We start from the raw sequence: 27,481 nt of genomic DNA on the forward strand, positions 1-27,481 counted from the left end.
TCAGACTGAGCTTGAAAACAGCAAAATAGTAGCAATGCTCATACATTCTTCTCTCCATTCCTCCTCAGCAGGTTCAGATGTTTGATTTCCAAGAGACCTGGCTAACTAGCAGGGTGACAAGAGGTCTAGAGGTCTGAGTTCTCCCCAGTTTGTTGGCTATCATTTGAAGTCCTTCATGGGAATGAGGTCTTGTCTCTGTCATCTGCACAAAAGAGCAAGAAAATCAAAATGACAGTGACTCTTCTAGCTCTAACATGTTGATTAATAATTGAACTGGAGCCCAGGTTAGCATTGTCATCCAGGATGACATGGCCCAATGACTCTGCCAGGTGATAACCAGTAAAGTGTGAGACAAGAGTCACCATTGTCTTAACAGTCAGTGAGATGCTTGGAGATGAGATTATAGAAATGAATTGTGATGGGGGCCTCAGTGGTGGGAAAAAAAAAGTTGTTACGTTTCAGGCTGTATAGTACCAATTATCACAAGAGATTTTTAAATCTCAGTAAATACTTATTGCTAGGGGGATTGTTGACCATTTTTCTATGACTCAGCTATAACCAAATAGCTTTTGAATAGACACAGATTTATTTGAAAAGTACATACCATTTCAACTCTAAGTTATCCTACCTGAATCTGTTATAGGACAGGGAGAGGGGCAGCCCAAACCCCGCAAACCTGCCTATTCTAAATGGGTTCTGCCATCCACCGCATCAACACAAAACATATGACACTTTAATGGGAAGGAACTTTAATAAAAACTAGGAAACAATGCAGGTAAGGCAAAGAGTCTAGTTTCTAAATGAAGCTCCCAAAGTTACCCGTCCCCTCGTGGGTAAAACTCTATCCATATGGGATCGGCCCAGAGCAAGGCCCCAAAGCCTGCCACAAGTCTAAAGCATCTTCCAGTGGGGACCCACAGAAAAGAGTCAGAAACAACCAAACAAGCCCGGAAGGAAAAGAGCAAAATCAACATCAAGATAAAAGCTGCCATTGTCACCTCCCCATGGGTCTCACCCACATCTGTGTCACCCCGTCCACAACCAAAAGACAAGCGCAGCTTCTTCACGTGTCTCTAGGCTCCATGTGCCTCCTCCAGGTCTCCTGGCTCCTTCCTGTTTCCTTCCTCAGTCTCTTCTGCAGCTTCTCCTCTTCCTGCTCAGCTCCACCCTCCCTTGGGTGGGGCAGGGAACCTGGAACTTCCCCCTTTCCTGGGGACCACCCTGTTACAAATTGGCTAAGCACTTACCATGGTCATGTTGTTATAGGGCAGCCCAATATAAAACGGGTTGCCTGACTGTGGGTCCTCACCCGCACACTTAAAAGGACTTATCAATACTCTACTGCAGGCGCACACGAAAGGTTAATAAAAGGTTTATTTACAAGGAAGGGCAAATGAGGAAATGTACAACTTAGGGAGAAAAGTGGGAGACAAAGTTTTAAATGCGTCCTACCCGATCCGCCGATCTGGAATCCCAAATGGCACTCTGAGAGCTGGCCGCGAGCCAGGAGCCGGAAGCCAGGAGGTGAGTGAGAGAGCGAGCCCCCCAAGGCCCATGTGTTTGGTTTTTATACTAACCCTGGCTGCTTAACTCCACTCTCAGGTCCCAGCCACCTTCCCTTTGGTGGTGACGGGATTTGTCTTTCCCAATGTTCTGATGGCTTTAGTCTGGAGTGGGGGTGGAGTCCGCAAAGCCTGCATGGGATTAGCTCAGGACATCCTTTCCCCCTAACAATTTCATGCAAAATATGAAGAACATAGCTGACCCAAAAACGTTACCTAATTGCTAAATGTCATGATAATTTGTTGATAAAAAAATAGATGTTTCTAATATCATCTCTCTGGAAACAGGAGAAATGAAGGTTAAGAATTGTTTTAGGATGTTGGAGGCATAGTCGGCTTTCATTTCTGCCCAAATAGAGACTTATCACCCATGCTCCCTAGCATCAGAAGTTCTGTTAAAGACTTTGCTACAGTTCTGATAGAGACTGGGTTGTAACTAGAGAATGAAGGAAAATAATAGATCACCACTAAATATGTCACCTTGGTGTTTGAATTAGTTTGATCTGAAGGCAATTGAGAACAAACAAGTACCGGAAAATTCTCTGCCCTCCCCACGTTGTGTAAAGGATGACACCAATTTGTATGGGTACCCCCATCCCCTCTACCAGGAAGGACAGAAGTTAATCACCTGATACTGAAAGGTCAATGCAGGAGACTGGAATGCAAAAGCCCACCAGGAAACCCACCTGGGGACAGGAATGTGGAAGCCTGCCTAGAGGATTCAGACAATGAGGCATCCCCACCCCTACAAATCTTTTCTCAGACAAAGACCCTTCAGCCGCCCTACAAATCTTTTTGCACCTTACGAACTTTTTTCTCAGTACGAACCCAGTTTCCCACCTGACCTCTCCTCACCCTATAAAAACCTGCCTCCCCCTGATAACATGCGGGGCTTCTGACCCCCACCTTGGGTGCGTGAGGTCCGCCCGGGAGCAATAAATTTTCCCTTCCTTTGAGAAAGCTTGGCCTGGCTCTTCTTTACCGCACTGTACCTTTCAGATACAACTCTAGATTCTTATCAGCTCAGAGAAGCACTACAGGGATCTACATAATAAACCCTGATAAAATTTATGCTAAGCCTACCTGTTTCTCCTTTACTCTCACACTTTTTTTTTTAATTATTTATATATATTTTACATCATTGTTACTTTTTAAACTATGTTTGCTTTTTTCCCCCCTCAGGTGTAGTCCCCACAGAATTTCCTCAACCAATGCCCCGTGCACCATCACCTCAGTCCCCTGTGCTCCTCCCTCCCTCCCTCTGATCCCTCTCCCTCCTCCTCCCCAGCAGGATGTCCCTGGTTTACAATTGTCTGTTTGTTTATGTTTTGTTTTGTTGTGTTTTGTATTATATTACTTCCCCCCATATCTTATTTGGTTCCCCTATATTCCTCCTGTAAGTGAAAATGAAACCATCCAATGTTTTTCTTTTTCTTTTTTCTGACTTATTTCACTGAGCATAATTCCTTTTAGCTCCATCCATTTTGCTGTGAATGGCGTTAGTTTATCTTTTTTGATTGCTGAATAGGTTTCCATTGTGTACATATATCCCATCTTCTTGATCTGGAAGATACTCTTTCACTCTTATGCAACTGAATAATCCCCAGGGAAAGGGGATGTCCCAGGTTCCCTGCCCTACCCTGAGGAAGGGTGGAGCTGGGCAGGGAGGTGAAATTAGAAAAGACTGGGAGAAGGACTGAGAAAGAGGAAGAAGAAAAGAAGACTGGAGGGCCTCCCTGGTGGTGCAGCGGTTAAAGACACAGCACTATGAAGCTATCTCCAGTGCTCTCTTCGGCAGCACATATACTAAAATTGAAGCTATCTCCAGTCACTGCAGCATGAGTTCAATCCCTGGCTAGGGAGCTACCCACATGGCGCAGCAGACCTCTCCTGTCTCACCTGCTGCTCCCCTGAGGAGTCAATAGATCAGTCTGTTCTGCTCCCTGCTGTGTCTGATGAAACCTCTCACGTTTGGCCTGCACCCTAGTTCTTGAATACATAAATTACAAAAAAAAAAAAAAAGAAGAAGAAGATGAATGGAAGAGACACATGGAGCAGAAAGATGTGAAGAAGCCACGCTTGCTTCTTGGCCTTGGATTTGTACCAGAACTTGGGGGACACAGAAGGAGACACTTGAAACAGACATGGATGAGACACTCATGGGGAGGCTGACAATGGCAGCCGTTATCTTGATTTTGCTCTTTTCCTTCCAGACTTGTTTGGCCTCTTCTGCCCCTTCCCTATAAATCCCCACCAGTAGGTGCCTTAGACTAGTGGTAAGCTTTTGGGCCTCAGCAGCCCTCCTTTGGGCCAACCCTGATTGACGGGGCATTTGCCCACAAAGGGAAGGGTAACACTGAGTGCTTCATTTGGAAACTACATTCTCTTTATCATCTCTGTATTGCACACTAATTGTATTAAAGTTCTTTTTTATTGAAGATCTTATGCACTAGAGTATTTTTGTTTTGATGCAGCAGATGGCAGAAACTATTTAGAGCAGGCAGGCTTGAGGGTCCCAGAGGACCCCTCAGTTTGCCCTGTAACATCCAAAAGTGTTCCTTAGATGCAGTTACAAATGACTGGTCTCTTTGATGAGCAATAACAAGTTTAGCAAGTTTGTCTTACCCTTATTTCCTGCAATTTCCCCTTGTTTGACAGGTTTGTCTGTATGGCCCAGCCTCTCAGACAAGCATTAACAAGTCCTCCTGCATTTGAAGGAAGAGGGAGTTAAACATCAGCTATGGAAGAAAAGCAAGCTGGCACCCACCTGTCTCCATGCCAATCCCTTCCCCCTCCCCTTTGCAGACCCTAGCCCAGCTCCACTTTTTTTTTTTTTTTTTTCCTTTGTATAAATACCCCTGCCCTCTGCCAAAGAGCAGGACGGGGTCTTTCAGACATGAGTCTGCTGCCCTCCTCCTTTGTTGACAAATTAAACCACTTTCCTTTTCCTCAAACTCTGTTTCCTTTTATTGGCTGAGGGAAACAGGCTGGTGTTCGGTATCACCTTCTCAGCAAGTAAGTACTTGGATTGGGGAAATTTCAGCTGGCCAATAAGTTTGAGCTGCATCTGATACCGGAACTGTCAGGCCTAGTCTTCCAGCCAGAAACAGATCCCAGGCTGCAGGTGCAGCGCTGAGCCCCAACCACTAGACCACCAAGGGGTGGTGTCTCACGAAGCCGCAGCAGGAACTTCGCCGACACTCAGGCAAGCAAGCGAGAAGAGGCAGGTTTGTTTAGAGAAAGAAAACGTTTATTGAGGAGAAAAGTAACAGAAATAAAGCTGGACTCCCAGGCCACGAAACCAGGCCAGGGAGGGGCAAGGAAGCCAAAGTGGAGTCGTGTCTCAGGGAATATAGACCTTCTTTCCCTCATTATTCTAAAGCTCCACCAGTCTCTTTGTGATTGGTTAGTTCTCGGCTGTCTCACTTAATCTGCTACTGAGTGGTGGATCTTTACATTCCTCAGCTAATAGGTGTGTCTTTCCCCATTTGTTGCATCTTCCCCCTTGTGTGATAGATTTATCTTTATGGCCCAGTCTCCCACATGAGCACCCCTGCATTTTAGGGAAGAGAAAGTCAAACATCAGCTATTGAAGAAAAACAGGCCGGTGCCCACAGGTGTCAGTGCTGACCCCTTCTCATCTGCCCCTTGCATAAATATCCCGGCACTCTGTCAAAGGGGAGGATGGTGGTCTACCGGACATGAGGCTGCTGCCCTCCTCATTTGTCCATAAATTAAACCACTCTCCGTTTCCCCAAACTCCACCTCCCTTCATCACCTTGTTATAGGACAAGGAGAGGGGCAGCCCAAGCCCCGCAAACCTGCCTATTCTAAATGGGTTCTGCCATCCACCGCATCAACACAAAACAGGAGACTTTAATGGGAAGGAACTTTAATTAAACTAGGAAACAATACAGGTAAGGCAAAGAGTCTAGTTTCTAAATGAAGCACCCAAAGTTATCCGTCCCCTCGTGGGTAAAAGTCCATCCAAATGGGATTGGCCCAGAGCAAGGCCCCAAAGCCTGCCATGAGTCTAAAGCACCTTCCAGTGGGGACCCACAGCAAAGGGTCAGAAACAATCAGACAAGCCCAGAAGGAAAAGAGCAAAATCAACATCAAGATAAAAGCTGCCATTGTCACCTCCCCATGGGTCTCACCCACATCTGTGTCACCCAGTCCACGACCAAAAGACAAGCGCAGTTTCTTCACGTGTCTCTAGGCTCCATGTGCTTCCTCCAGGTCTCCTTCTGGCTCCATCCTGCTCCTTCCTCAGTCTCTTCTGCCACTTCTCCTCTTCCTGCTCAGCTCCACCCTTCCTTGGGTGGGGCAGGGAACCTGGAACCTCCCCCTTTCCTGGGGACCACCCTGTTACAACCTGAGGGAAACCAAGGCCAGTGTTAACAACACCTTCCTTGGTCCTGGGATGTTTATTATTCCCAGTGGAATTAGTTACATTCCTCTGGTTGTCCTTATCTCTGAAGACTTCCTAAACTCTTCAGAGGTCCCCTCCTGCAATGTCCCTAAAACTGCCTAATTACCCTAACTTGTCCTATGTCTCACATCTAAGCGCCATGGCAGCCTCCACCAAAACTTAAAATTTCGCTGCAGAAACTTGATAATGGATATCTCCCTGGTCAAACTTCTGATGAGAGTTCTGATGCAGCCAACACCCAGATGTGGTTAGGTAAGAGCCTGAAGCAGAGAACCCAGCTAAGCCATGTTTGAACTTCTGACCTACAGACACGGAGTTACAATAAATGTGCTTGTTTCAAACCTCTAAGTTGCTAGTAATTCATTTTGCAGCAGCAATAAGTACTTAATACATATGAGCAGAAGTGTCTAACATCAGTCACAGGCTTCAGGTGGTGAGCTGCCTCTCCTCACAGGTCCTCACAGATAGGACCTGGATACTTTTGTCTCAGTCCTCTTTATCCTGGGGCCCAGCAGCCTGGGGCTGCAGCTTTGTGCAAAGCTTTGTGTTCCTCCTTTTCTTGCTTGCAGAGATGTTTACATTGCTTTCAGATTGTTTTAAAGTTTTTCTAAGTTAATTCCCTCCTCCATTGATTGTTGCTTTGTGATTGAAAAGTTTCCTATTCATCTTCTCTTAAATATTTTTAAAATGAAAATACTTGTTTTACTATTTGTTTCAGCTTATGAAAGTATAATACTTATTAACTTCTGCCTTAAAACTACCCTGAGGTTTTTTTTTTTTTTTCTTTTGTAATTTTATGTATGCTAAATTGGTAGGAACACAGAGTAAAAAGGAAATGTGATATCACTGATCTCCTGGCATTGCTAATTTTTGGACAGTATTTATACCAAACCTGGCTGCTTAACCCCACCCTCAGGTCCCAGCCACCTTCCCTTCGGTGGTGATGGGATTTGGAGTTCCCAGTGTCTTTGGCTTTGGCCTGGGGTGGGGGTGGAGTCCACAAAGCCTGTATGGAATTAGCTTTAGGACATCCTTTTCCCCCTAACAATAGAAGGAATTTAGAAAACCTAAATAAGGGACCAGGAAAAAGACTAATTGTAATAAAGTCAAAACTCTGAAGTGATGAGAAGAGTCTCCTCTTGCCAGGAGAACAGTGGCCTCACATTTTCTTTTTTCTGTGTTCCTACCAATTTAGCACTGACAAAGGTACAGCAATGTGCAGCAAATAACATCCCATTTTACTGTCAAGGGGATTCTAAAAGGGAATCCTCTAAGCTGAAACTACCAGGGAGATCTTGAAGGAGGGGGTGGGTGAGTAACCCCTGCTGGGAATTGATGAGCTCCTGGCCTCACCTCAAAGAAGTGTGTGCTTGGACCTTAAACAGAACACCAAATGAGTTGAGAGATGAACTGTCTGTTCTGCCACAAAGGACCCTACCGAACCCCCCCGTGGCACACGTATGACACTTCTCCACAGCACTGCAGAGGCTGCAAAGCTGAGTGGACCCACAATAACTGAAGAAACACGCCCACTTTCCTTACAGGTACACGGAAATTTGACCCACAGTAGTTTCGTTTAGGAGTTTAATCCAATCAGAGTTAACTTCCTGTCCAGTTCTCAGACGGTGGCAGCTACGGAGGAGTCACCCACAGATTGTGTGCACTCTGCTCTGAGGTGAACGCAGTGAGAAGTGCCAGCCAAGGTATGCTGGGCTATACTGCCTGTATGTGAGGGTGGTACTGTGGGGATCGCCTGAAACCTACAAATGGTGAGGATTTTACTTTCTAGCTCTTGCCCCCCTGTCTGCTTTCTCTTTCTCTTTCACAGACTCCATTCTGCACCTCAGATCCAGGATATAAGGTGAGGGAAAGCCCAGGACAGATACCCCGGGAGCTCAGAGGAGTAGGGGTCAGTCTTCCCAGGAGCGCAGCATTACTGGTGTAGAGAACCTTAATGTTTCCCTAGGAGGAACATAATCTGTCAAAAATAGAAGTCCCAGGGGCCTCCCTGCTGGTGCAAGGGGTTAAGCGCTGCACTGTGAAGCAATCCGCAGTCTCTGCAGCACGAGTTGGCTCCCGGGCCTTGCCAGGGAGCAACCCACATGGTGAGGCAGACCTCTCCTGTCTCGCCTGTTCTGCTCCCCACTCTGTCTCTGGTGAATCCTCTCACCCTCCGCATCTCTGGCCTGTACCCCAGCTGTTGTATGCATAAATAATTAAAACTTAAAAAGAAAAAACAAAAATAGGAGTCCCCAGAAGAAATTTCCTGTACTCCAGAATTCATCCTCATTATGAGAGGGAAATACTCCATCCAGTAACTTTTGCTGATTCCCTGTTGTTAGTTCTGAGACTGTGGGTTCCAAGGACAGGTCACTCTCTACACTCCCTCCTACATTCCCTCGTTCCTCCTCACAACTGCCAGCTGTGGGAAGGGGATCAGGACTAGGTTCCCCAAGCAGCTGCAGCAGTGGGGAAGGGCAGATCCTGCTCTCTGATACTCATCCCTGTCTCTGCCTGTCAGCTTCATCACTGCTGGACCAAGGGCCCAGCACCCAGGACCCCACAGAGGCCCAGTTTTCCCCCAAAATCACATCGCCCCTGCCGCGAGCCAGCCGCAACAGCCTGGGTGTCAGGGGTTCCTGAAGGCTGGGATGGTGTCGGCACAATTGTGGGGTGAGGGGGACTAAGGAGAAGCAAACACTTGATCAGGGTGCAGACATCATCCTACTGAGGGTCTCAGCAGCCCTTTATTTATACATTACAAGCAAACCGAGAGTCCATAAGCATATGTATTCGAGCAGGAAGATAACAATCATTACATCTTCTTCTAGAACAGCCAGGGGTTTATTTGCCCATCAGCAGAGGTTGTAACATTCTTTATTCTGAAGCTACCATACCAATGTCACTGAAAGGGAACTGTTAAGGAAAAGGGAACTGTCAAGGAAAGGAAATCTTTCCCTGTTAAAGAGCCATAGACATGGAAATGTAAGTAAAAGACAAGTTTGTGGGCCTCCCCTGGTGGCGCAGCGGTTGAGCGCTGGGCTGTGAGGCTGCCCTCAGCCTCTGCAGAGTCGGTTCGATCCCTGGCCACCAGCGAGGGTCCCACAAAAAAAAAAAATAATAAATAATAAAAATAAAAAAAAGACAAGTTTGCTTCCTTCATAAGCATATCTAAACAAGGCCTGGCAGCCTGCTAGACTGGTTGCTCTCCTGGGCCATTCTCAAAGATCTGCATCCTTCCCCTTTTCCTGTGTCAAGAATTTGTATGCTGGGCCTCCCCGGTGGCGCAGCGGTTGAGCGCTGGGTTGCGAAGCTGACCGCAGCCTCTGCAGCGCCGGTTCGATCCCCGGCTGCTCCCCGGCCACCGAAGGAGGGTCCCACATGGCGCGCAGACTTCTCCTGCCGCCCGCTGCTCCCCTCAGCAGTGTACTTGGTCCTTCTGCCTGCTCTGCTCCCTGCTCTGGCTCTGGTGAATTCTCTCACCCTCCCGCGCTTCTGACTGTACCCAGTGCTTGTACAAATAAATAAATAAATAAATAAATAAAATAAAAAAAAATAAATAAATAAATAAAAAAAAAAATAATTTGTATGCTAACTAACCAATGTTATCAAGGAATTACGCAGTGCCTTTTGCCATCAAATTGGTTATTTAGTAATTGATCAAACAGCATTTGCAGTTTTACTTTTACATGTGTATTTTAACAATGGTAGAAACCAGCCATAAACAAATAAGAAGAATCTAGCAGGAGTCAGCTAAGGAGATTCCTGACTTTTCAGGAATCTGCCCCATGCCCGGACCCTTGTCAGACGACAGGAGTAGCATGGTTGCCAGCACAACCCCCCCATCCCATTCTGGTTCTGCAAACTTCCTGGGTTCCAATATCCCTGAACTTCTGGGAGGAAAGTCCTGACTGAGAAGAGACAATCGGGTTTGTTCCCCCAAACCAAATCCTTCTCTTCCCAGCTTCTCCAATTCACTTTCACTCAGACAAGGAGCTTGGCAGAAAGGGCAAAGTGCTTCTTTCTGTTGACATGCTGATTTTCATTAACACATTTCATATCACATTGCTTCCTGACATCTGACATTATTTAACCTAAAAACCTGATTATGATCCTGCCAGTGTAGGATCACGTTATTAACCCGGTGTATTTTCTTCTTTGGAGGTAGGAGGGTAATACAGAATGTCTCTACTGGGGGTGTGGGTTTGAGAAGAGTCAAATGTGATTGTCTCAGTGGAATCCTTCGTACACCACCCCATTACCTAACATTTTACTTTACTACAAAGAAACAGCTCAGGTACTAATTGTTCCTGAGGTTCATTAGAGAAAGAGTTTCACACTCCCTTACTGAGTTCTGTCTCTCTCTCTTGCTGCAACTTTTTTAAGCAAGACCCTCAAGCTTCTCTTTCTCAGTGCCTAGTCCAATAATACTTTCTGCTATGCTGGAATGTTCTATATTTGGGCCACCATATAGCCACCTCCACATGAAGCTATTTAGCAATTGCTAGATGGCTAGAAGAGCTAATGAACTGATATTTAGATTTTATTTAAATTTAAGTGGTCATATATGATGATGCCCAACATATTTTGAAGCAACCTACATGTCATGTAGTTGCTAAAATCCAACCCATTTCTACCTCCAGAGAGAAGCCTTCAAGACCTGTGCAGGGATAGGGCTCAGGTTGGGTGTGTTCCTATTACTGTGGACAATTTTGGCTGCTTCAGCTGTTATTCTGGGTGTGACATTGGAGCTATTCAGGAAGAGCCATGGCCTCAGCCACAGCCACCAAGAAGATGAGGGAGGAAGCCACATGCTCCATTTGCTTGGAGCTGATGACTGAGCCCATGAGCATCGACTGTGGGCACAGCTTCTGCCGCCAGTGCATAGAGGACATCCTTGAGAACCTACAAGTGATGTCATCCCTGAGGGACCCCCAATGTCCCCTGTGCCGGGCACCATTTCAAAGGCAGAGTCTCCGATCCAACAAGCAACTAGAAAACCTCATTCAGACTGTCAAGGAGATAGACCGTGAGAAGCTGTGTGAGGAACACGGGGAGCAGCTCCGCCTGTTCTGTGAGGACGATGGGCAGCTCATCTGCTGGCTCTGTGAGCGCTCCCCCGAGCACAGAGGACACAGGACAGCTCTTATGAAAGACGTATGTCCAGGCTACAAGGTGAGTGAGTGGCCAGAGTCTTTAGCAAGGACTTGCCTCTCAGGTTGAACCTTTTCATTGAATCAGTTGTAGTGAAAACCATTATTCTGACCCTAAAATAAAGATGTAATCATGTCATTTTTCTGAAAAATATTTTAGTACATATCCACATTGAATCAGATAGTACTGTCCATCCTGACCTTCAAGGTTGGTCAAAACCCTTTCCTGTAAGAATTTCCTGTAATGAACTTCTCCTGGACAATAGATTTTGCTCTCTGCCACACGGGCCTCATTCATGGCCTCACCTCAAATATTTAATTGGAGACACCACAACATGCAAGAGCAGGAGTAAGCATCTGAACCCCCAGAGATCAGAACTACCACCTCTCAGATATCCTACAGTCCACAAGGAGTAAGTAAAGGAACACAGGATGCCTGACATCCCTTGGTGTGGGTGGTGAGGAGGGCACCAAAGGGTGGGAATGGGTGTTGGGAGAGACTTCCCAGAAGTGAGTCCTGACGGAAATACAAATAACCATGTGTGGAGAACAGACAGGATTCCATTCAGAGGGACCACCTTGTCGGAGTTGTGTGATGGGAAAGGCAGGTGAGGGCATGGGAAAGGAAATCAATGAAAAAAACTTATTATCACTTGAAGTCTACTCCTGGTCCACAGTTGGGATTTTATGTGTGGAGTAAAATCGATGTTAGTCCTCTAAAAAGAGGGGATGGAAACAGGTTTTAGCAAAAATTGAGATGGGAAGTCAAAGGATTTAAAAATAATTGGTGTGATGGATGAAGCTTTGAGAGAGGTTTCCTAAGTTTCTCACTCAAAAGCTTGTAAGTAAGGCTCCCTTTGCCGTGGAGGAAAGAGGAAGGGGATTCCTTCATTCTCTGCCCTATTGACATTTGTAGAAAACACCCCTAGTGTGAGGGGCTCTGATCTTTTTCAAGATTCTTTTGGCTACTCTGTGCCCCTCATATTTCCAGATGAATTTTGGAATTAGCTTGCCAATTTGTGCAAAACCACGTCAAATAAAAATCAGAGCAACTGAAAGTATGATAATGAGTGCCTTGAATCTGTACAACGTTTGAAAGGAGTATTGCCAACTTCATAACATTAAGTAATCCAAATTGTGAACATGGAATGTCTTTCCAATTATTTCGGTCAATTTAATTTTTACCAATGATGTTTTGTAGGCTTTAGTGTATACTTCTTGTTGTGCTTTTGTTAATTTTAGTATTTTAGGGTTTTTCTGAAAGTATTATAAATGATAGCTTCCTAATTTTTTTTCAAGTTATTTATTACTAGGATATAGGTAGACGATTGGATTTTGTACATTGACCTTATATCCTGCAATCCACTGAACTCAATAATTAATTGTAAAACTCTTTCTATGTTGATACCTCAAGATTTTCGATATACGGAATGATTTTATCTGAAAATAGAGTTGTACTTTCTTTCAAATTTTGATGGTCTTTATTTATTTTTACTTAATTTTGGTAATTTGAATCTTCAGTACATTGTTGGCTAGAGATGGTTAAGAGCACACATCGTTCTCTGACTACTGATCTTGGGGTGTAATTACAATAGGTGTAATGACACATTCTTAGATCATAGGGCCTACTGAGTCCTTGCTCTTGTAGTACGAGCTTAGTGTGAAACACATAGACAATTCTCAACTTCAGTTGTACTGGACTCTAACCACCCCCCACCCCAGAGTAGTTTCATTTCTGATATCAATCAAGACAGAGTTAACTTCCTTGTCCTGGCCTCAGGAAGTGGCAGCCATTAGACAGAAAGAGCAAACCAGGCCAGGGTTTGCTGCGGGGAGGGCTGTGATTCCTGTGTGGGGTAGTGAGGGGTAGTGGTGATGGTGGCAGTGAGGGGATCCCCCTTGGGCTCTGAAAATGGTCAGGACTTTGTTTCTTAGCTCACTTTCTCTGACTGCCTTTTCTTTGCCTTTCACCAGAATTCATCCCATCTCTCAGAGGATCCAGGATTTGAGGTGAGTGACAGGGAAAGATAACTCCCTAGTGGTCAGAGGAGGGGAGCACAACCCTATTCTGTTGTGCTTCTATTGTGTTTCTTTTGGGGAAATGACCTTTCAAGAATACAAGTCTCCAAAAGAAATTGCCAGTGAATTGAGGGCTCATTCTAATAATTAGAGGGAATTACCTATCCACTAACTCTAGCTGAATGCTGGTGTTAGTTCTCCAGCACTGTCAATTAAAAGGAAAGCTCCCTCTAATCTTCTTCCTGCCTCATCTTTTCTCCTCACAAACTCTAAGCAGTGGGAATCCAGGTTCCCTGAGCAGTTACAGCAGCAGGAGAAGGATAGACTTCTTTGCTCCTAGTCACTCCTGCGGTTGCTGTCTCTCAGGTCCTCGCTGGTGGACACTAGGGGCTCCAGGATCCACCATCGCAAACTTCCCACCTCCTGCACATGCTAGGTCCTGCAAACTCCCTTGGTTCTAGTCACCCTGACTCCTCCTAGGAGACAGTTCGTGGCCCAGAGAAGAGAAAGACCCCTTCCTGGGTCTCCAAACTCTCTTCCCACTGACCCTGCCAAGCTCTTGCCAAGTCTCTTTCCCTCGGGCCAGGGAAGATGACAGAAAGAGCAAGGTTTCTTCTGGTGGCCCTGCTGACTTTATCACCATCCTGCTGGTATTTCCACTGAGAAATTCCACACTATATATTTTTTCCTTTGTGTTTGGGAATCTATCAAGAGAATCTGGGGTATAGGTTGGAGTTGAGTCAAATGTGATCGTCTCTATGGAATCCTTCATGACTGCCCACTTAAATACCCAAGTGTTAGGACCACTTATAAAGAAATGTTGGGTTGTCAAAAAAGTCATGATGCATTTTGCATAGAAAACAGAAAAATAGGGCCTCCCCGGTGGCGCAGTGGTTGAGCACTGAGTTGCGAAGCTGCCCGCAGCCTCTGCAGCACCGGTTCGATCCCTGGCTGTTCCCCGGCCACCGGAGGAGGGTCCCACATGGCGCGCAGACCTCTCCTGCCGCCCACTGCTCCCCTCAGCAGTGTCTTTCTGTCCTTCTGCCTCCTCTGCTCCCCGCTCTGGCTCTGGTGAATTCTCTCACCCTCCTGTGCTTCTGACTGTACCCAGTGCTTGTATAAATAAATAAATAAATCTTTAAAAACAAACAAACAAACAAACAAAAAAACCCAGAAAAATACTTGGCCCTCTCCACTGGCTCAGGGGGTTAAACCGCAACGCTATGAATCTATGCGCAGCCACCGCAGCACAAGTTCGACCCCCAACCAGGGACGTGACCCAGATAATGCAGCAGACCTCCCCTATCTGGCCTGCTGCCCCCCTCAGCAGTGTACTTTGGTCTGTCTGCCTGTTCTGTTCCCCACTCTGTCTCTGGTAAGTCCTCGCACTCCCTGCATTTCTGGCTTGTACCCCAGTTTTTGTATGCATAAATAAATAAATCTTTAAAAAAAAAGAAAACAAAAATACTTCATGACTTTTCCAACAATCCAATAATTCAGTGCTAATTATTCTTGGTGTTCATTAGAGTGGAAAAGAATTTGTTTCACACTCCGAAATTGAGTTCTCTTTCTCTTGCTGCAACTTTTATGAGAAAGCCTGTCTTGCATCTCCATTTCTGCTGGTGCTTGCTGGCTGCACAGAACATTCTGCAATGCTGGACTGTCCTATATCTAGTCCCATTGAGCCACAGCCATATGCAGATCATCTGCAATGTTCATGGAAACCGAAAAACTGAATTTTAAATTTTATTTAACTTCTATTAATTCAAATTGAAGTAGCCATTTTTATAGGGATCACCGTATCCTGCAACACCATTACATGTTATATCTCTTCTAAATATCAGTTCATTTCTTTTCCCCAGAGGGCCTTCTCTTGTGAGATGTATTTTCACTGAGAAAAATTCTGACTGCTTCTTTCTCCCTTTAGACCCAAAATTGGAGCTTTTCAGGAAGAGTCATATTCTTAGCGTCAGATATCAAAAAATTGAGGGAGGAAGCCACGTGCTCAATCTGCCAGCAGCTGATGAGGGACCCAGTGAGCATTAGGTGTGGGCACACCTTCTGCCGCCTGTGCATAGAGGACGACTTTCAAGACCAGCACCATATTGTCAGAGCACTGGGGTTCATCAGCTGTCCCCAGTGCTGTATTATGTTTTCAAGGGCAACCATGCATCACAACGAGCATGTTGAAAGACTCCTTGAATACATCACCACATTGTGTGAGGAACACGGAGACCCGCTCCACCTGTTCTGTGAGGATGACGGGCACCCCATTTGCTGGCGCTGTACACAGTCCCCACAGCACAGAGAGCACAACACGGCTCTTGTTGAAGATGTATACCCAGGTTACAAGGTGAGTGAGCTGGCCAGAGGACTTCAGCAAGTACCCGCTCTCATGTAGCTTCCCAACACCTCAGATTATTTAGCCTTTTTTTTTGTAAAGTTTTATTTATATGTACAACAACTGGGGTACAATCCAGAGGTGGGGGGGTGCGGTGAGAGGATTCACCAGAGACAGAGTGGATAACAGAACAGGTAGACTTACTGAAATACACTTCTGAGGGGAGCAGTGGGTGAGTCAGGGGAGGTCTGCTGTGCCATGTGGGTCTTTCCCTGGTTGTGGATCGAACTCATGATGCAGTGACTGTGGATAGCTTTACAGGTTGTGTCTTATCCCCTTGCACCACCAGGGAGGCCGTCAGATTATTTAGTTTTAAACCTGAAATTATGGGCCTCCCTGGTGGCCTTGGGGTTAAGTCTCAGTGCTATCACTGTCATGACCTAAATTCGATCCCCAGCCAGTGAGCTAACCTACATAAGGCACAGCAGACCACTCCTGTCTTTCCCACACTCCCCTTAGCAGTGTAGTTCAGTCAATCCACCAGTTCTGCTCCCCACTCTGTCTATGGTGAATCCTCTCAACCTTACACCTCTGGCCAATACCCCAGTTCTTCTACTCAAAAATAAATTAAAAAAAAAAAATGTCAGACCTCTTTGCTCTGTAACATTTCTAATAACATCTGCTGAGCTTTCCTAACTCATCATAAAATGTGCAAAACTTCATGGGTGACAATCCATTTATCATTGGTTTTGTGTGGTTCATACAATATACTACAATATCTTATTCTACATTGCTATTATCTTGTTCTATATGTAACATTTCCAGGGCAAGACTGAAGTGAGAATGTAGCTCAGGCCCTGGGTCAGCAGATGAGCTTGGAATCACAGCTTAGTCACCTACCAAGCAAGAGGGTCTCTTCCTTGGGTTACTTAACACCTTCTTAAGCCTCAGGCTCTACAGCACATAAAAATGTTAAAATATCTGGACCTCCCTGGTGGCGCAGCGGTTAAGCGCTGGGTTGCGAAGCTGCCCGCGGCCTCTGCAGTGCCGGTTCGATCTCCGCTGCTCCCCCGCCACCAGAGGAGGGTCCCACATGGCGCGCAGACCTCTCCTGCCGCCCGCTGCTCCCCTCAGCAGTGTACTTCGCTCCTTCTGCCTGCTCTGCTCCCCGCTCTGGCTCTGGTGAATTATCTCACCCTCCCACACTTCTGACTATACCCAGTGCTTGTATAAACAAACAAACAAACAAACAAACAAATAAACATGCCTCTAAAAAAAAAATGTTAAAATATCTCAAGTGCGCAGGAGTACTAAGAGGGTCAAATATGCTACCTTCATAGACAGCCTGCAGCATGCTTCCTCTCAAAGTATAAGGTATAAGGACTTAATAAATATTCAGTGTATTCTGATAGTCTTGCAAGGGGGGATTCCACACAGGTATCAAATAATTGCTAAATTGAATAACTGGTATCCACTCAATTTTTCCATCAGGAAGAGCTCCAGGAAGTTTTGACAAAACTGACGGCACTACAAGGCCAATGTAGGAGCTGGGCGTTAATCACAAGAGAACAAATAGAAGAATGGGAGGTAAGAATTCAAGATGACCTCAAAATATTTCCATCCTACAGCTTAAACATAGGGATAATGGGCAAAGTGCAATAATGGCTTACTCTCACTAAATAAGACAAGTAGATGAAATGCAGATAAGAAACATGATTGGTTTTTTATGCCACTGGTTGTCTTCAGCTGTAGGACTGTATCTCCAATTCCCTCAACCTTCCAATAAGAATTGACTAGAGGGCCTCCTTGGTGGCACAAGGGGTTAAGATGCAACCTAAGAAGCTACCCACAACTGCTGCAGCAAGAGTTTGATCCCCCAGCCTGGGAGCTACCCACATGGCGCAGCAGACCTCTCCTGTCTCGCCCGCTGCTCCCCTCAGCAGTGTATTTCAGTCAATCCGCCTGTTTTGTTCCCTACTCTGTCTCTGATGAATCCTCTCACCTCCCACACCTCTAGCCTATACCCCAGTTCTTGTATACATAAATAAATAAATCTTAAAAAAAAAAAAGAGTTGACTAGGATCCCACTACTTCAGTCAGGAGCAACAGAAGTGGTGTGCCTCCTTACCTAGAAACCACCCTTGGCTAGGTTTCAAATATTAAACCACTAAAAGCTTCTCCTGCTTTGAAGACCTTACGCTGCCATGCTAGCACATTTCCCACAGTACAGGCTCTGCACTCAGCCCTCCAGGTCAGCAACCACCTATGTGAGCATGAAACCAGGGTTACTCCAGCTGACATTATGTTACTCAACTCATGAGAAGCTTCAAGAACATACACATTTGCACACTTGGGTCTCTAACACTGTCTCCATGGTTGACCAGCCTCCCCAGGATCAGAGACACATTCCTTCATGGATATATTAAAGTAATCCATCAGTCTGCATCCAAGTTCTGCAGGTCTGCAAACTATTCCAACCTCATCCTGATCCTTAGCATGTGGATGTCAAAATTGAATTCTCAGAGGACCCTCTTTGTACCCTCTGGGTAACTGAGAGGGCTTTGTTTGTAACTACCATGTAGGGATGCCCAGCAATACAAGAGTTAGTAAGCTGTCCCACACACAAGTTCCACTTCATCTTAAATCAGTCACCCTTCTGTCACAACATCACTGCAGGAATTGAGAAAGCACCAATAGAAATTTCAACTCTATATTTTGATCCCAAAATCAAAGCTGGCACTCACAGGATCAAGCCTTTGATATTTTTTTTTTTCAGTTTTATCCATAAAGATAATTAAGTGGCCCCGTGGTTGGTAAATGAATGATTCTGGTAACTCTGATCAAAGCCTGTCACCCAAACCTCCCCCCTGATGAGAATCACATACTCACCTACCAGTCTGAGTGCCCTAAAGTCCAGACTTGGTTATGTTCCTTTCTAATGTTTGCTTCACAAAATTACCTCAGGGACAGGGAGAGCTCATGCATCCAAATAAAATCTCCTTGTTATCTTTACAATGTGAAAGTGTTGACCTTGGACATTGTCCGTGATCCAAATATCTAGCCCTCCCTCCCCTCCTTTCTCACTTCATCTTGACTGAAAGGACACTCACCAGATGATTATGGAGAATTGTGACAGCTTCTCCCACATCTAAGAGGTTGCCCCCAAAGTTGACTTGGTAGCAGGCAAGTGGGATATACTTGCGGCTCCAATGACTCATGGGAAAATAATGTTACAGTAGAGGAGCAAACCTTTTGTGTGTGTCTGTGTTAAAATACCCGTAACAGGGGCCTCCCTGGTGGCACAAGGGATTAAGTCTCAGCACTATGAAGCTTCCGCAGTCTCTGCAGCATGAGTTCGATCTCCAGCAAGGGAGCTGACCCACTGGCTCAGCAGACCTCTCCTGTCTCTCCCGCTGCTCCCTTCAGCAGTGTGTTTCGGTAGATGTGCCTGTTCTGCTCCCCACTCTGTCTCTGGTGAATCCTCTTACTCCCCACACCTTGGGCCTGTACCCCAGTTCTTGTATGTATAAATAAATAAATCTTTAAAAATATGCATAACATAAATTTTACCATTTTAAGTATACAGTTAGTTCAGTGGCACTGAAAACATTAACATTGTGGGGCCTCCCCGGTGGCGTAGCGGTTGAGCGCTGGGTTGCGAAGCTGCCCACAGCCTCTGCAGCGCCAGTTCGATCCCCGGCAGCTCCCCGGCCACCAGAGGAGGGTCCCACATGGCGTGCAGACCTCTTCTGCCGCCCGCTGCTCCCCTTAGCAGTGTACTTCCATCCTTCTGCCTGCTCTGCTCCCCGCTCTGGCTCTGGTGAAATCTCTCACCCTCCCGCGCTTCTGACTGTACCCAGTGCTTGTATAAATAAATAAATAAATAAATCTAAAAAAAAAAAACCAACAAAACCAAAACATTAACATTGTGTTACAACAGTTACAACACTCCAACTGCAGAACTTCTTGATCATTCCAATCTGTAACTCTAACCCATTAAGAAAATTCTCTGTTGCTTCCTCCTCTCTACTCCTATTTTGGGATAGTTTTATTATGATTTGAGGTTGACATTCATACAGGCACCTTTTGTAAGAAAAATATATGAATTTGTTCCATTATTACCATCTGGAGGTAAAACAATGAAACACAAGGGAAAGACACACAAACATGAAGACAGATAGAACAGTGGTCTCTTGGCTTTAAGCCAGACCAAAACGATACCACTTAGTGGCGTGGGCCATGCTACCCATGCTGTCTGACATGGAACATAGAAAGGAACATAACCAAGTCTGGACTTTAGGGCATTCAGACTGGTAGGTGAGTATGTGATTCTCATCAGGGGGGAGGTTTGGGTTCAGACTGGTAGGTGAGTATGTGATTCTCATCAGGGGGGAGGTTTGGGTGACAGGCTTTGATCAGAGTTACCAGAATCATTCATTTACCAACCACGGGGCCACTTAATTATCTTTATGGATAAAACTGAAAAAAAAAAATATCAAAGGTCCGGGCATGGGGGAGATTCCTGAAAAGTCGGGAAACTCCGTAGCTGGCTCCTGCTACTTCCTTGCATTTGTTTGTGGCAGTTATTGAAACCATGGAAATTTTCTATAAGCTTCAGAATAACACAATGAGTTTTGGCATTAATGCCAGTTTTGGTAATGCACACTTCAGTAGTTTGAGAAATGTACCTTCCAACATGATTGATCATGAAACAATTCCCAGTAATTCTCCACATCCTCCAATTTGTAATTCAGTTACCATGAGTAACACTGAGTTCTTTAACAAGCCATGCTTGATAGAGCTGTTGGTACCAAGTCAGGTAAAAGTCCCCACAAAGAAGGACCTGAGGCACTCGGGGAGGTGAAATGGTCCGAGAAAAACATGCCACATACTGTTCCCATGGTACCGGGACCCTTTGGTTCTATATAGAAAATAGGAAGCCGCCCTACATCTTACAATGCCTGCTCAGCCTTGTTTTAGTTACCTAGCTTGACTGCGTAAATCACACCGTGTAGGGCCTCCCCGGTGGCGCAGTGGTTGAGCACTGGGCTGTGAAGCTGCCCACAGCCTCTGCAGCGCCAGTTTGATCCCCGGCTGCTCCCCGGCCACCGGAGGAGGGTCCCACATGGCGCGCAGACCTCTCCTGCCGCCTGCTGCTCCCCTCAGCAGTGTGCTTCGGTCCTTCTGCCTGCTCTGCTCCCCGCTCTGGCTCTGGTGAATTCTCTCACCCTCCCGCGCTTCTGACTGTACCCAGTGCTTGTATAAATAAATAAATAAATCTTTTAAAATAAATAAATAAATAAATCACACCGTGTATACCGTGTATAGCACCTGTTTCTACTTTCTGAATAACATACATCACCTAGGGAAATAATGTAACCAAGTTAATGTAACCAAGCAACCAAGTTAATCATAGATTCGGAAAATTAAGAATGGCCCGTGCACTGATTGATGATCAAAAATAAATTCTGAAACAAGGTAAAAGTAAAATCACATGATTGCATGATGTAATGATCAAATAACAATTTCTGATGCATAAATGAAGCCCCGAGGAGGCTATCAGCAGGAGATGTCTGCACCCTGATCAAGTGTCAGTGTCTCCTCATTCCCTCACTACCTCATTCCCTCCGTTCCACCGAACCGACGCTGTCTCGTCCTTCAGGGACCCAGCCCTGGTCGGAGCTGGACTCCGGCAACTTAGGGCTAGAACCCAGGTGTTTCCTGGCATACAACCAAGGACCAGGCCTGGATCACCTCCGCAACTGTCCTTTTTTAATGTCCATATTTCTTATAACTCTAACCCAAATTTACACAAGACTGGTTCTCTGACATGCCAGGATCTCTGTTAGTGTGGTCCTTTAACCCACAAGCCTTATGAGACCAATAAGAAAATCAGGTGCAAGCACAATGTAACAAGTTTACTTGCCAAAGAGTTATCTGATGTCAGGAACCCAGGACTATTTCTTTTCTCAAAATAAAAATAGCTCCAAGGGTGGTGTCAGGAGCACCAGAGTGGGGCAGGGAGTCCAATCGTGCAGCCTCTGGACACAAAGGTCTAGGTGGCTACTTTGAATTTGCTCCTGGCTGGGCCTACAGAGTCTTGGGCAGGCAATCCTACCTGCAGGGCTACTTTGTTACCTAACAAGGTACTCATTGTCCAACATGTGTAAAAAAACAATTACCTTGGTGCCAGGTTTTGAGAAAACAATTTTATTGCAAATCATTTGGCAAGGAAGCAGGAGAAAAAGATAAATCTGCCTTCCTAAATAAGAAAGGGAATGATATTTGGAAACCAGGGTTGAGAACAAAAGAGTGAAATTGTATTGGCTAAAAGGTAGGCTAAGGGCAAACAAGTGTGGATTTGGCTAAAATTCACTGGCTAGTTACAGGGCAGTTCATGCTCAAGCTCATGAGCTGCTGTAAGAACAGACACACTTACACTGCAGACTGTGGCCCTCTGCTGGGAGAAGTATGAAGTATGAAGAAGCTTTCCTTAAGATAATTGGAATTTTGAATTTCTGTTGGTGGGCCCTTTGCCTGTGGCAAGGACTGTGTTATACTGTCTCTTAGCTTAGTCCAGCCTGGGGCTCATGCAAGATTAGTCACTTGTGTGTATGCTGAGGTTGTATCATTTGCTGATAACTATCCAAGCTGCCCTTGGTCTGAATGCAAATCTCAGGGGGAAAAGATCAGATTAGTTGTCTTTTTTCTTTGTTCCCTACGTGCTTTCTATGTGCTCTATGGTCTGAGAGTAATTTAACCATTTAACCTTAGTTACACTTTCTGTCTATAAATTTTACAAGATACCTCATATAAAGTAGAATCATAAAATTTCAGTCCTTTCATTTCTGGCTGCTTCATACCTTGTCTTACCATAATGTCTTCAAATACACCCATATTGTAGCATGTTTCAGACTTTTCTTTCTTTCTACGAGGGTATAGTATTCCGCTGTACTTAACATACTACATTTTCTTTATCAATTCATCCATTGATGGACATTTGGTTTGTTCCTGCCACTTGAACTTACATTCATGATTCCAGGAGAAGACAGAACTTCAGAAACAAAAAATCCAGTGTGATTTTGAGAAGCTCCACATCTTCCTTCGTGAAAAAGAGAACTATTATCTTCAGGAATTAGAGAAAGAAAAAAACCAGACCCTGAACACACTGCGGGACAGTGAAGCCAGTCTGGCAAAGCAAAATGATGAAATTGATAGTCACATCCTGGAACTAGAGAAGAAATGTCAGGGCTCAGCCCAGAAGTTGCTTCAGGTGAGACTGTGTACTTGGTGGAAAGAGAGAAGGTGGCTGTTCCTGAGTTATTAAGAGGAGAATGGTGAGGAAACCTGCATGTGTTACTCAAAAGTGGCACAGTCGTGTGAGGAAGTTAAAGTCCTGCTTCTTTTGGACGCTCTTCTCTAGCTACTGGAGGAGTGTGATCTCCTCCAGGTTTAAGGTGAATCAGAAAACATATATCCCCTCTGGCTCTATATGATGGACCATAGACCTAATAAAACCAGAAGATAGCTGTTACCAACAATTCTTACCTCTGTTCATGTGCACAGATCCCTGACTGTCACATTTTCTGCTGGAAGGTTCTTCCAGATGACTGGTGGGTGATAAAGCAGGCAGCCAAAATGAATAACTCTTGCCTGATTTGCTTTTAGAGCCTTGCTCTAAGAGCTCTTCCTGGGCCTTCTCAGCTGCATGAAGCATGCAACCCATTAAGATAAATGTCTGAAGGTGCTTCTTCTCGTTCCCACTATAGACTGAACGTCACTCTGTGAGGTTGAGAATGCAGCATAAGTGATCCACTGTCAAGTTACACCTGCTGTCAGGGGTTACTGACATCTTAGTGGCCTATTTTACCACCTTAATGGCCTCTTTCAGGGGCTCTGCCTGCATCCCCTACTAAGGAATCCACAGAGCTGAATGGAATGTCCCACTACTCTGTGATAAATGGTCTCTAACATGGGATCACTCTGAAGGAAATTAGATAAGTGAAAGCAAGGCTTGCCAGAGGAAGGATGGCTGTGCTACTTCCCTCTCCTGAAGCAGCCACAGGCACTGCAGCACCCCACATGCCCCAGCAAGAAGAGAACAGACTCATAAGTTCATAAATGTGCTGCCATGGTGAACATCCTGGGATGGGAATCATTCTGCTTGGGTTTCTAGCAGTCTCTAAGGCTGGTACTTTGGAAGGAGAGTTTATAGACACTAGCCATATTGCCATGTCCCATGAAATAGTGATATGCCCTTTTGTCTTTGTTTCTCTGTAGGACGTAAAAGACACCTTGAGCAGGTAAGTGTGGTATAGATGCAGGAGGGAAGTGTTATGAATTCATAGAGCTGAATGGAATGTTCCGCTGAACATAATCTCTGTCCTCTGCTGACTGTAGGAGTTCAGCTGTGAAGTTGGAAGTCCCAGAGGCCATCTCTTTGGAGCTTTACACTGAGTGTGACTTTTCTAAGGTTTGCTCTGATATGAAGAAAACATTCCTGGCTCCTGATCGGGATGGCAGTGTTGTGAAGCACAGCGCCCATCAGGGCCCGAAGGGGGTGGGTTTAGGGCCTGAAATGAATGGCTGTTCTTCTCCCCAGAACCAGCTCAGACTTCCTCCCCACTTCAGGATTAGGAGGCTCTACTGGCCTCCACGGGAGCAAAGCCACTCCGGAAGCCCCAGCACCACAGCCAGCAGCACACACCCCAGCACCGCCTTCAGTCCTTGCCAGGAAGCCTCTCAGGAGGAGACCCAGTGAAGGCTCCCCTGCAGGCTGCTCTGGCAGGGTTGCCACAGCTCTGAGCCTGGAGAAAACAGCTCCAGATCCCTCGGTAGGGGGCAGTGTTTCCACCCTGAGAGACTAGTGACTGTTCCTGGCCTGCAAGGAGACTTGACATGACTATGCAGCAGAGTTCACAGACTCGTAGGGGAAGCTGCATCTGATGGGGCACGGTGATGCTAAGGGCTAAGGACACTGCTCTGGTGGAGACTTTGCTGCGAGGCCTGGGAGCTCCTCAGGACGGTGAGGAGAGGCTGCATTCTGGAGCACCTGCCCCCAGACAGCACCCAGGATCCACAGTCTGGGCAGGCCACAGGACCTGCATCTCAAAATGGCCTCCTTAAAAAAACTCAGACACCATTGTGATCTTCATGACAGTTCCCATCCAGGCTTTTGTCAGCTTGGACATCAGTCAGCTGGAGAATGAATGCACCTAATGAAACAGAATCATAGATATCTGGCGCGAGCCATGCTACTCATGTCTTCTGACAAAGGTCCGGGCATGGGGCAGATTCCTAAAAAGTCAGGACTCTTGATAGCTGACTCCTGCTAGAGTCTTCTCATTTGTTTATGGCTTTTCTGTATGTGGCAATTGTTACCCATTTAAAAGTAAAACTGCAAATGCTGTATGACCAATTACTGAATAACTAATTTGACAACAATGGCACTGCATGATGCAAACAGTACATTCTTAAACAATTAATAAGCTTCTGCCTGAAGGCAGTGATTCAGAATTGGTTTTATTGTAACAAGTGATATGTCACACCTAAAATCTTCTGGAAACTAAAGGCTGTAAACATTCCCGGCCAAGTCTTTGATACAGATTTGTGGTCTTTTAAGGCAGAGGCCATCTGGAGAGGAGTTTTGAAGTTAGAGATAGCAGTTAGTTAACAAGATAATTAAGGAAGTAATAGGTAAAAATATTGCCTTGAGAAAGTAAAAGGAGTTTCCCTCTTTCTTTTGAAGCTTGGAGTCAGAAAAAATGTCAGTGCAACTTATGCGGCACTGGGATTCTTTGGGTTTTTTGATTCTTTACTACTTTTATTAAATTAGAATAGATTAGTTATAGGAATGAAAAGTTTTTGATTTTAGCAGTAATTGGATTTGATTACCAATACATAAGGTAATTATGTTTTTTAATATTTAAGATTTGGGAATTTTATAAATTTTGATTAATTAGTAATTTAGCAGTTATAAAGGAGTTAAGTTTTAGTCATATACGTTTTTTGTTGTTTTGCTGTTTTTAGCATTAACAGAATGATTACTGGGCAGTAGAAAATAAATGATCATTAGGGGACATTTTGTGTGGTAATTGTATTTACCCTTAGAACAAAGTGAAATGGCTGTAATCACCTCAGCAAGGGGTCACAGGACCCAAGGCTGGTTTTGAAAAAATGCCAGGGTTGTTAGTCTTTTTTTTACTTGAAATTTTTTTTACTTGAAAGCACACGCTTATGTACTCCCGCGCCTTGCTCGAGATGTATAAAGAGCTGCCGAGACCCTCGGCAGGAGATACTTGCACCCTGATCAAGTGTCTGTGTCTCCTCATTCCCTTTCGCCCTCAGCCACTCAGATTTGTCTACCCTGTCTGTCCTTGCAGGAACCCCTGACACGACATTTTGTCAGAGCTGCTTCCGGCAAGATTTTATTATAGACATTTTCCTTCAAGGTCTGAGACTTTTTTTCCAATGTGCTCAGTCATCAATGGACATTGAACTTAGCAATGAGTTACTTGCATTATTCATAGGATCACGTGGTCTCTTTTCTCGAATCTGATAATATGACATTTATGTTGATTACTCTGTAGTAGTAAACTATTATATATTATATATTATTTGATACCCAAATATCAAGGTGTCTTGAAAATCATAATCATACTGCAATTCTGTTGCCACTTAAGGGTCGGTTGCATGGAGTATTTAACAAATAATCCATTACCCAAACAGGAATCCTGATGTTAGAAAATAAAGAAAATTGGGCCTCCCTGGTGGTACAGGGGTTAAGACTCAATCTCTGAACCTCGTCAGCCTCTGCAGCATGAGTTTGATCCCCGGCCAGGGAGCCACCCACATGGTGCGGCAAACCTCTCTTGACTCGCCCACTTCTCCCCTCAGCAGTGTATTTCAGTCAGTCTGCCTGTTCTGCTCCCCACTCTGTCTCTGGTGAATCCTCTCACCCCCCACAACTCTGGCCTCTACTCCAGTTCTTTTATTTATAAATAAATAAATCTTCTTTGCGAATAATTTTATTTTATAAAATTCTTACATCATTTTTCATTTTTGCATAATGTATGCATTTTCATTTTGGTTATATTCCCCATACAATTCCCACCCCCTTTTTCTGACCTTAATTCCTCTTCTCCTCCCCTCAGCCCCCACTGTAGTGTGTCTCTGGTCTATAGTTGCTTGTTGATTTTGGTTTTTACTTTATTGCAATTAGTCTTTTTCCTGGTCCCTTATTTAGGTTTTCTAAATTCCTGCTATGACTGAGACCATCCGTTATTATTTTTTTTCTTTCTGGTTTATTTCGTTGAGCATAATCGTTCCAACTCCATCCATGTTGCTGCAAATTGTATGAGTTTATCTTTTTTGATTGCTGAGTAATATTCCATTGTGTATATATACCACATATTCTTGGTCCAGAGTGCAAATTGGTCCAACCACTGTGGAAAGCTGTGTGGAGATTTCTTGACCTACTAAAGATAGAGCTTCCATATGATCCAGCAACTCCAATCCTAGTATTTACCCAAAGGACACAGAAACAGTAATTCAAAAGGCACCTGCACCCCTATGTTTATAGCAGCACTATTTACAATAGCTAAGCTATGGAAACTACCCCAATGCTCATAAATAAATAAATCTTTTTAAAAAAAACAGAAAATTTAGCTGCCATCTATACCCTGATAGCATTGTGACCTTGGCTGGAGTAAGAATGAAGACACTTGTTAGGTAGTTGTGGAGAGACTGCCCACACATTAGACCTCCTCACATATAAAGTGAGACATACTTTCTTGTTTTTTTGCTTTTTTTTTTTAAAGAGGCATGTATTTTTACTTATTTATTTATTTGTTTGTTTTTTTTTTTTTTTTCCTTTGTTTGTTTATACATGCACTGGGTACAGTCAGAAGCGCGGGAGGGTGAGAGAATTCACCAGAGCCAGAGCGGGGAGCAGAGCAGGCAGAAGGACCGAAGC

The 27,481-nt window shown here is 44.9% G+C and overlaps 2 protein-coding genes and 1 long non-coding RNA gene across 4 annotated transcripts in view; 2 read left to right on the forward strand and 1 right to left on the reverse strand.

Annotated features, from left to right (window-relative positions):
• On the reverse strand, window positions 1-18,419 carry LOC129146376 (uncharacterized). The gene is made up of 3 exons (XR_008553019.1): window positions 18,397-18,419; window positions 4,188-4,267; window positions 1-202 (listed from the first exon to the last, which is right to left on the reverse strand). It is a non-coding gene; the product is annotated as an uncharacterized LOC129146376 (long non-coding RNA).
• LOC119253525 (E3 ubiquitin-protein ligase TRIM38-like) overlaps window positions 1-27,481 on the forward strand; it is a 73,141-nt gene that overhangs the window by 10,871 nt on the left and 34,789 nt on the right. The gene's annotated exons all lie outside the window — the stretch shown is intronic.
• Window positions 7,618-27,418, forward strand: LOC119251716 (E3 ubiquitin-protein ligase TRIM38-like). Of its 2 annotated transcripts, none has more exons than XM_037518965.2 (8): window positions 7,618-7,697; window positions 10,638-11,169; window positions 13,122-13,157; window positions 15,094-15,519; window positions 16,999-17,094; window positions 22,550-22,780; window positions 23,788-23,810; window positions 23,908-27,418. In XM_037518965.2, the coding sequence occupies exons 2-8, from the start codon at window positions 10,762-10,764 to the stop codon at window positions 24,266-24,268; spliced, it is 1,581 nt and encodes a 526-aa protein (XP_037374862.1). In that variant the 5' UTR covers window positions 7,618-7,697; window positions 10,638-10,761; the 3' UTR covers window positions 24,269-27,418. The 2 variants fall into 2 exon arrangements, with proteins under 2 accessions (XP_037374862.1, XP_037374863.1); XM_037518966.2 differs by lacking the exon at window positions 7,618-7,697 and adding an exon at window positions 7,706-7,763.

The sequence above is a fragment of the Talpa occidentalis genome, unplaced genomic scaffold (assembly GCF_014898055.3).
Source record: "Talpa occidentalis isolate TD23 unplaced genomic scaffold, MPIMG_talOcc4v2.1 talOcc4.2, whole genome shotgun sequence".
Taxonomy (NCBI): domain Eukaryota; kingdom Metazoa; phylum Chordata; class Mammalia; order Eulipotyphla; family Talpidae; genus Talpa; species Talpa occidentalis.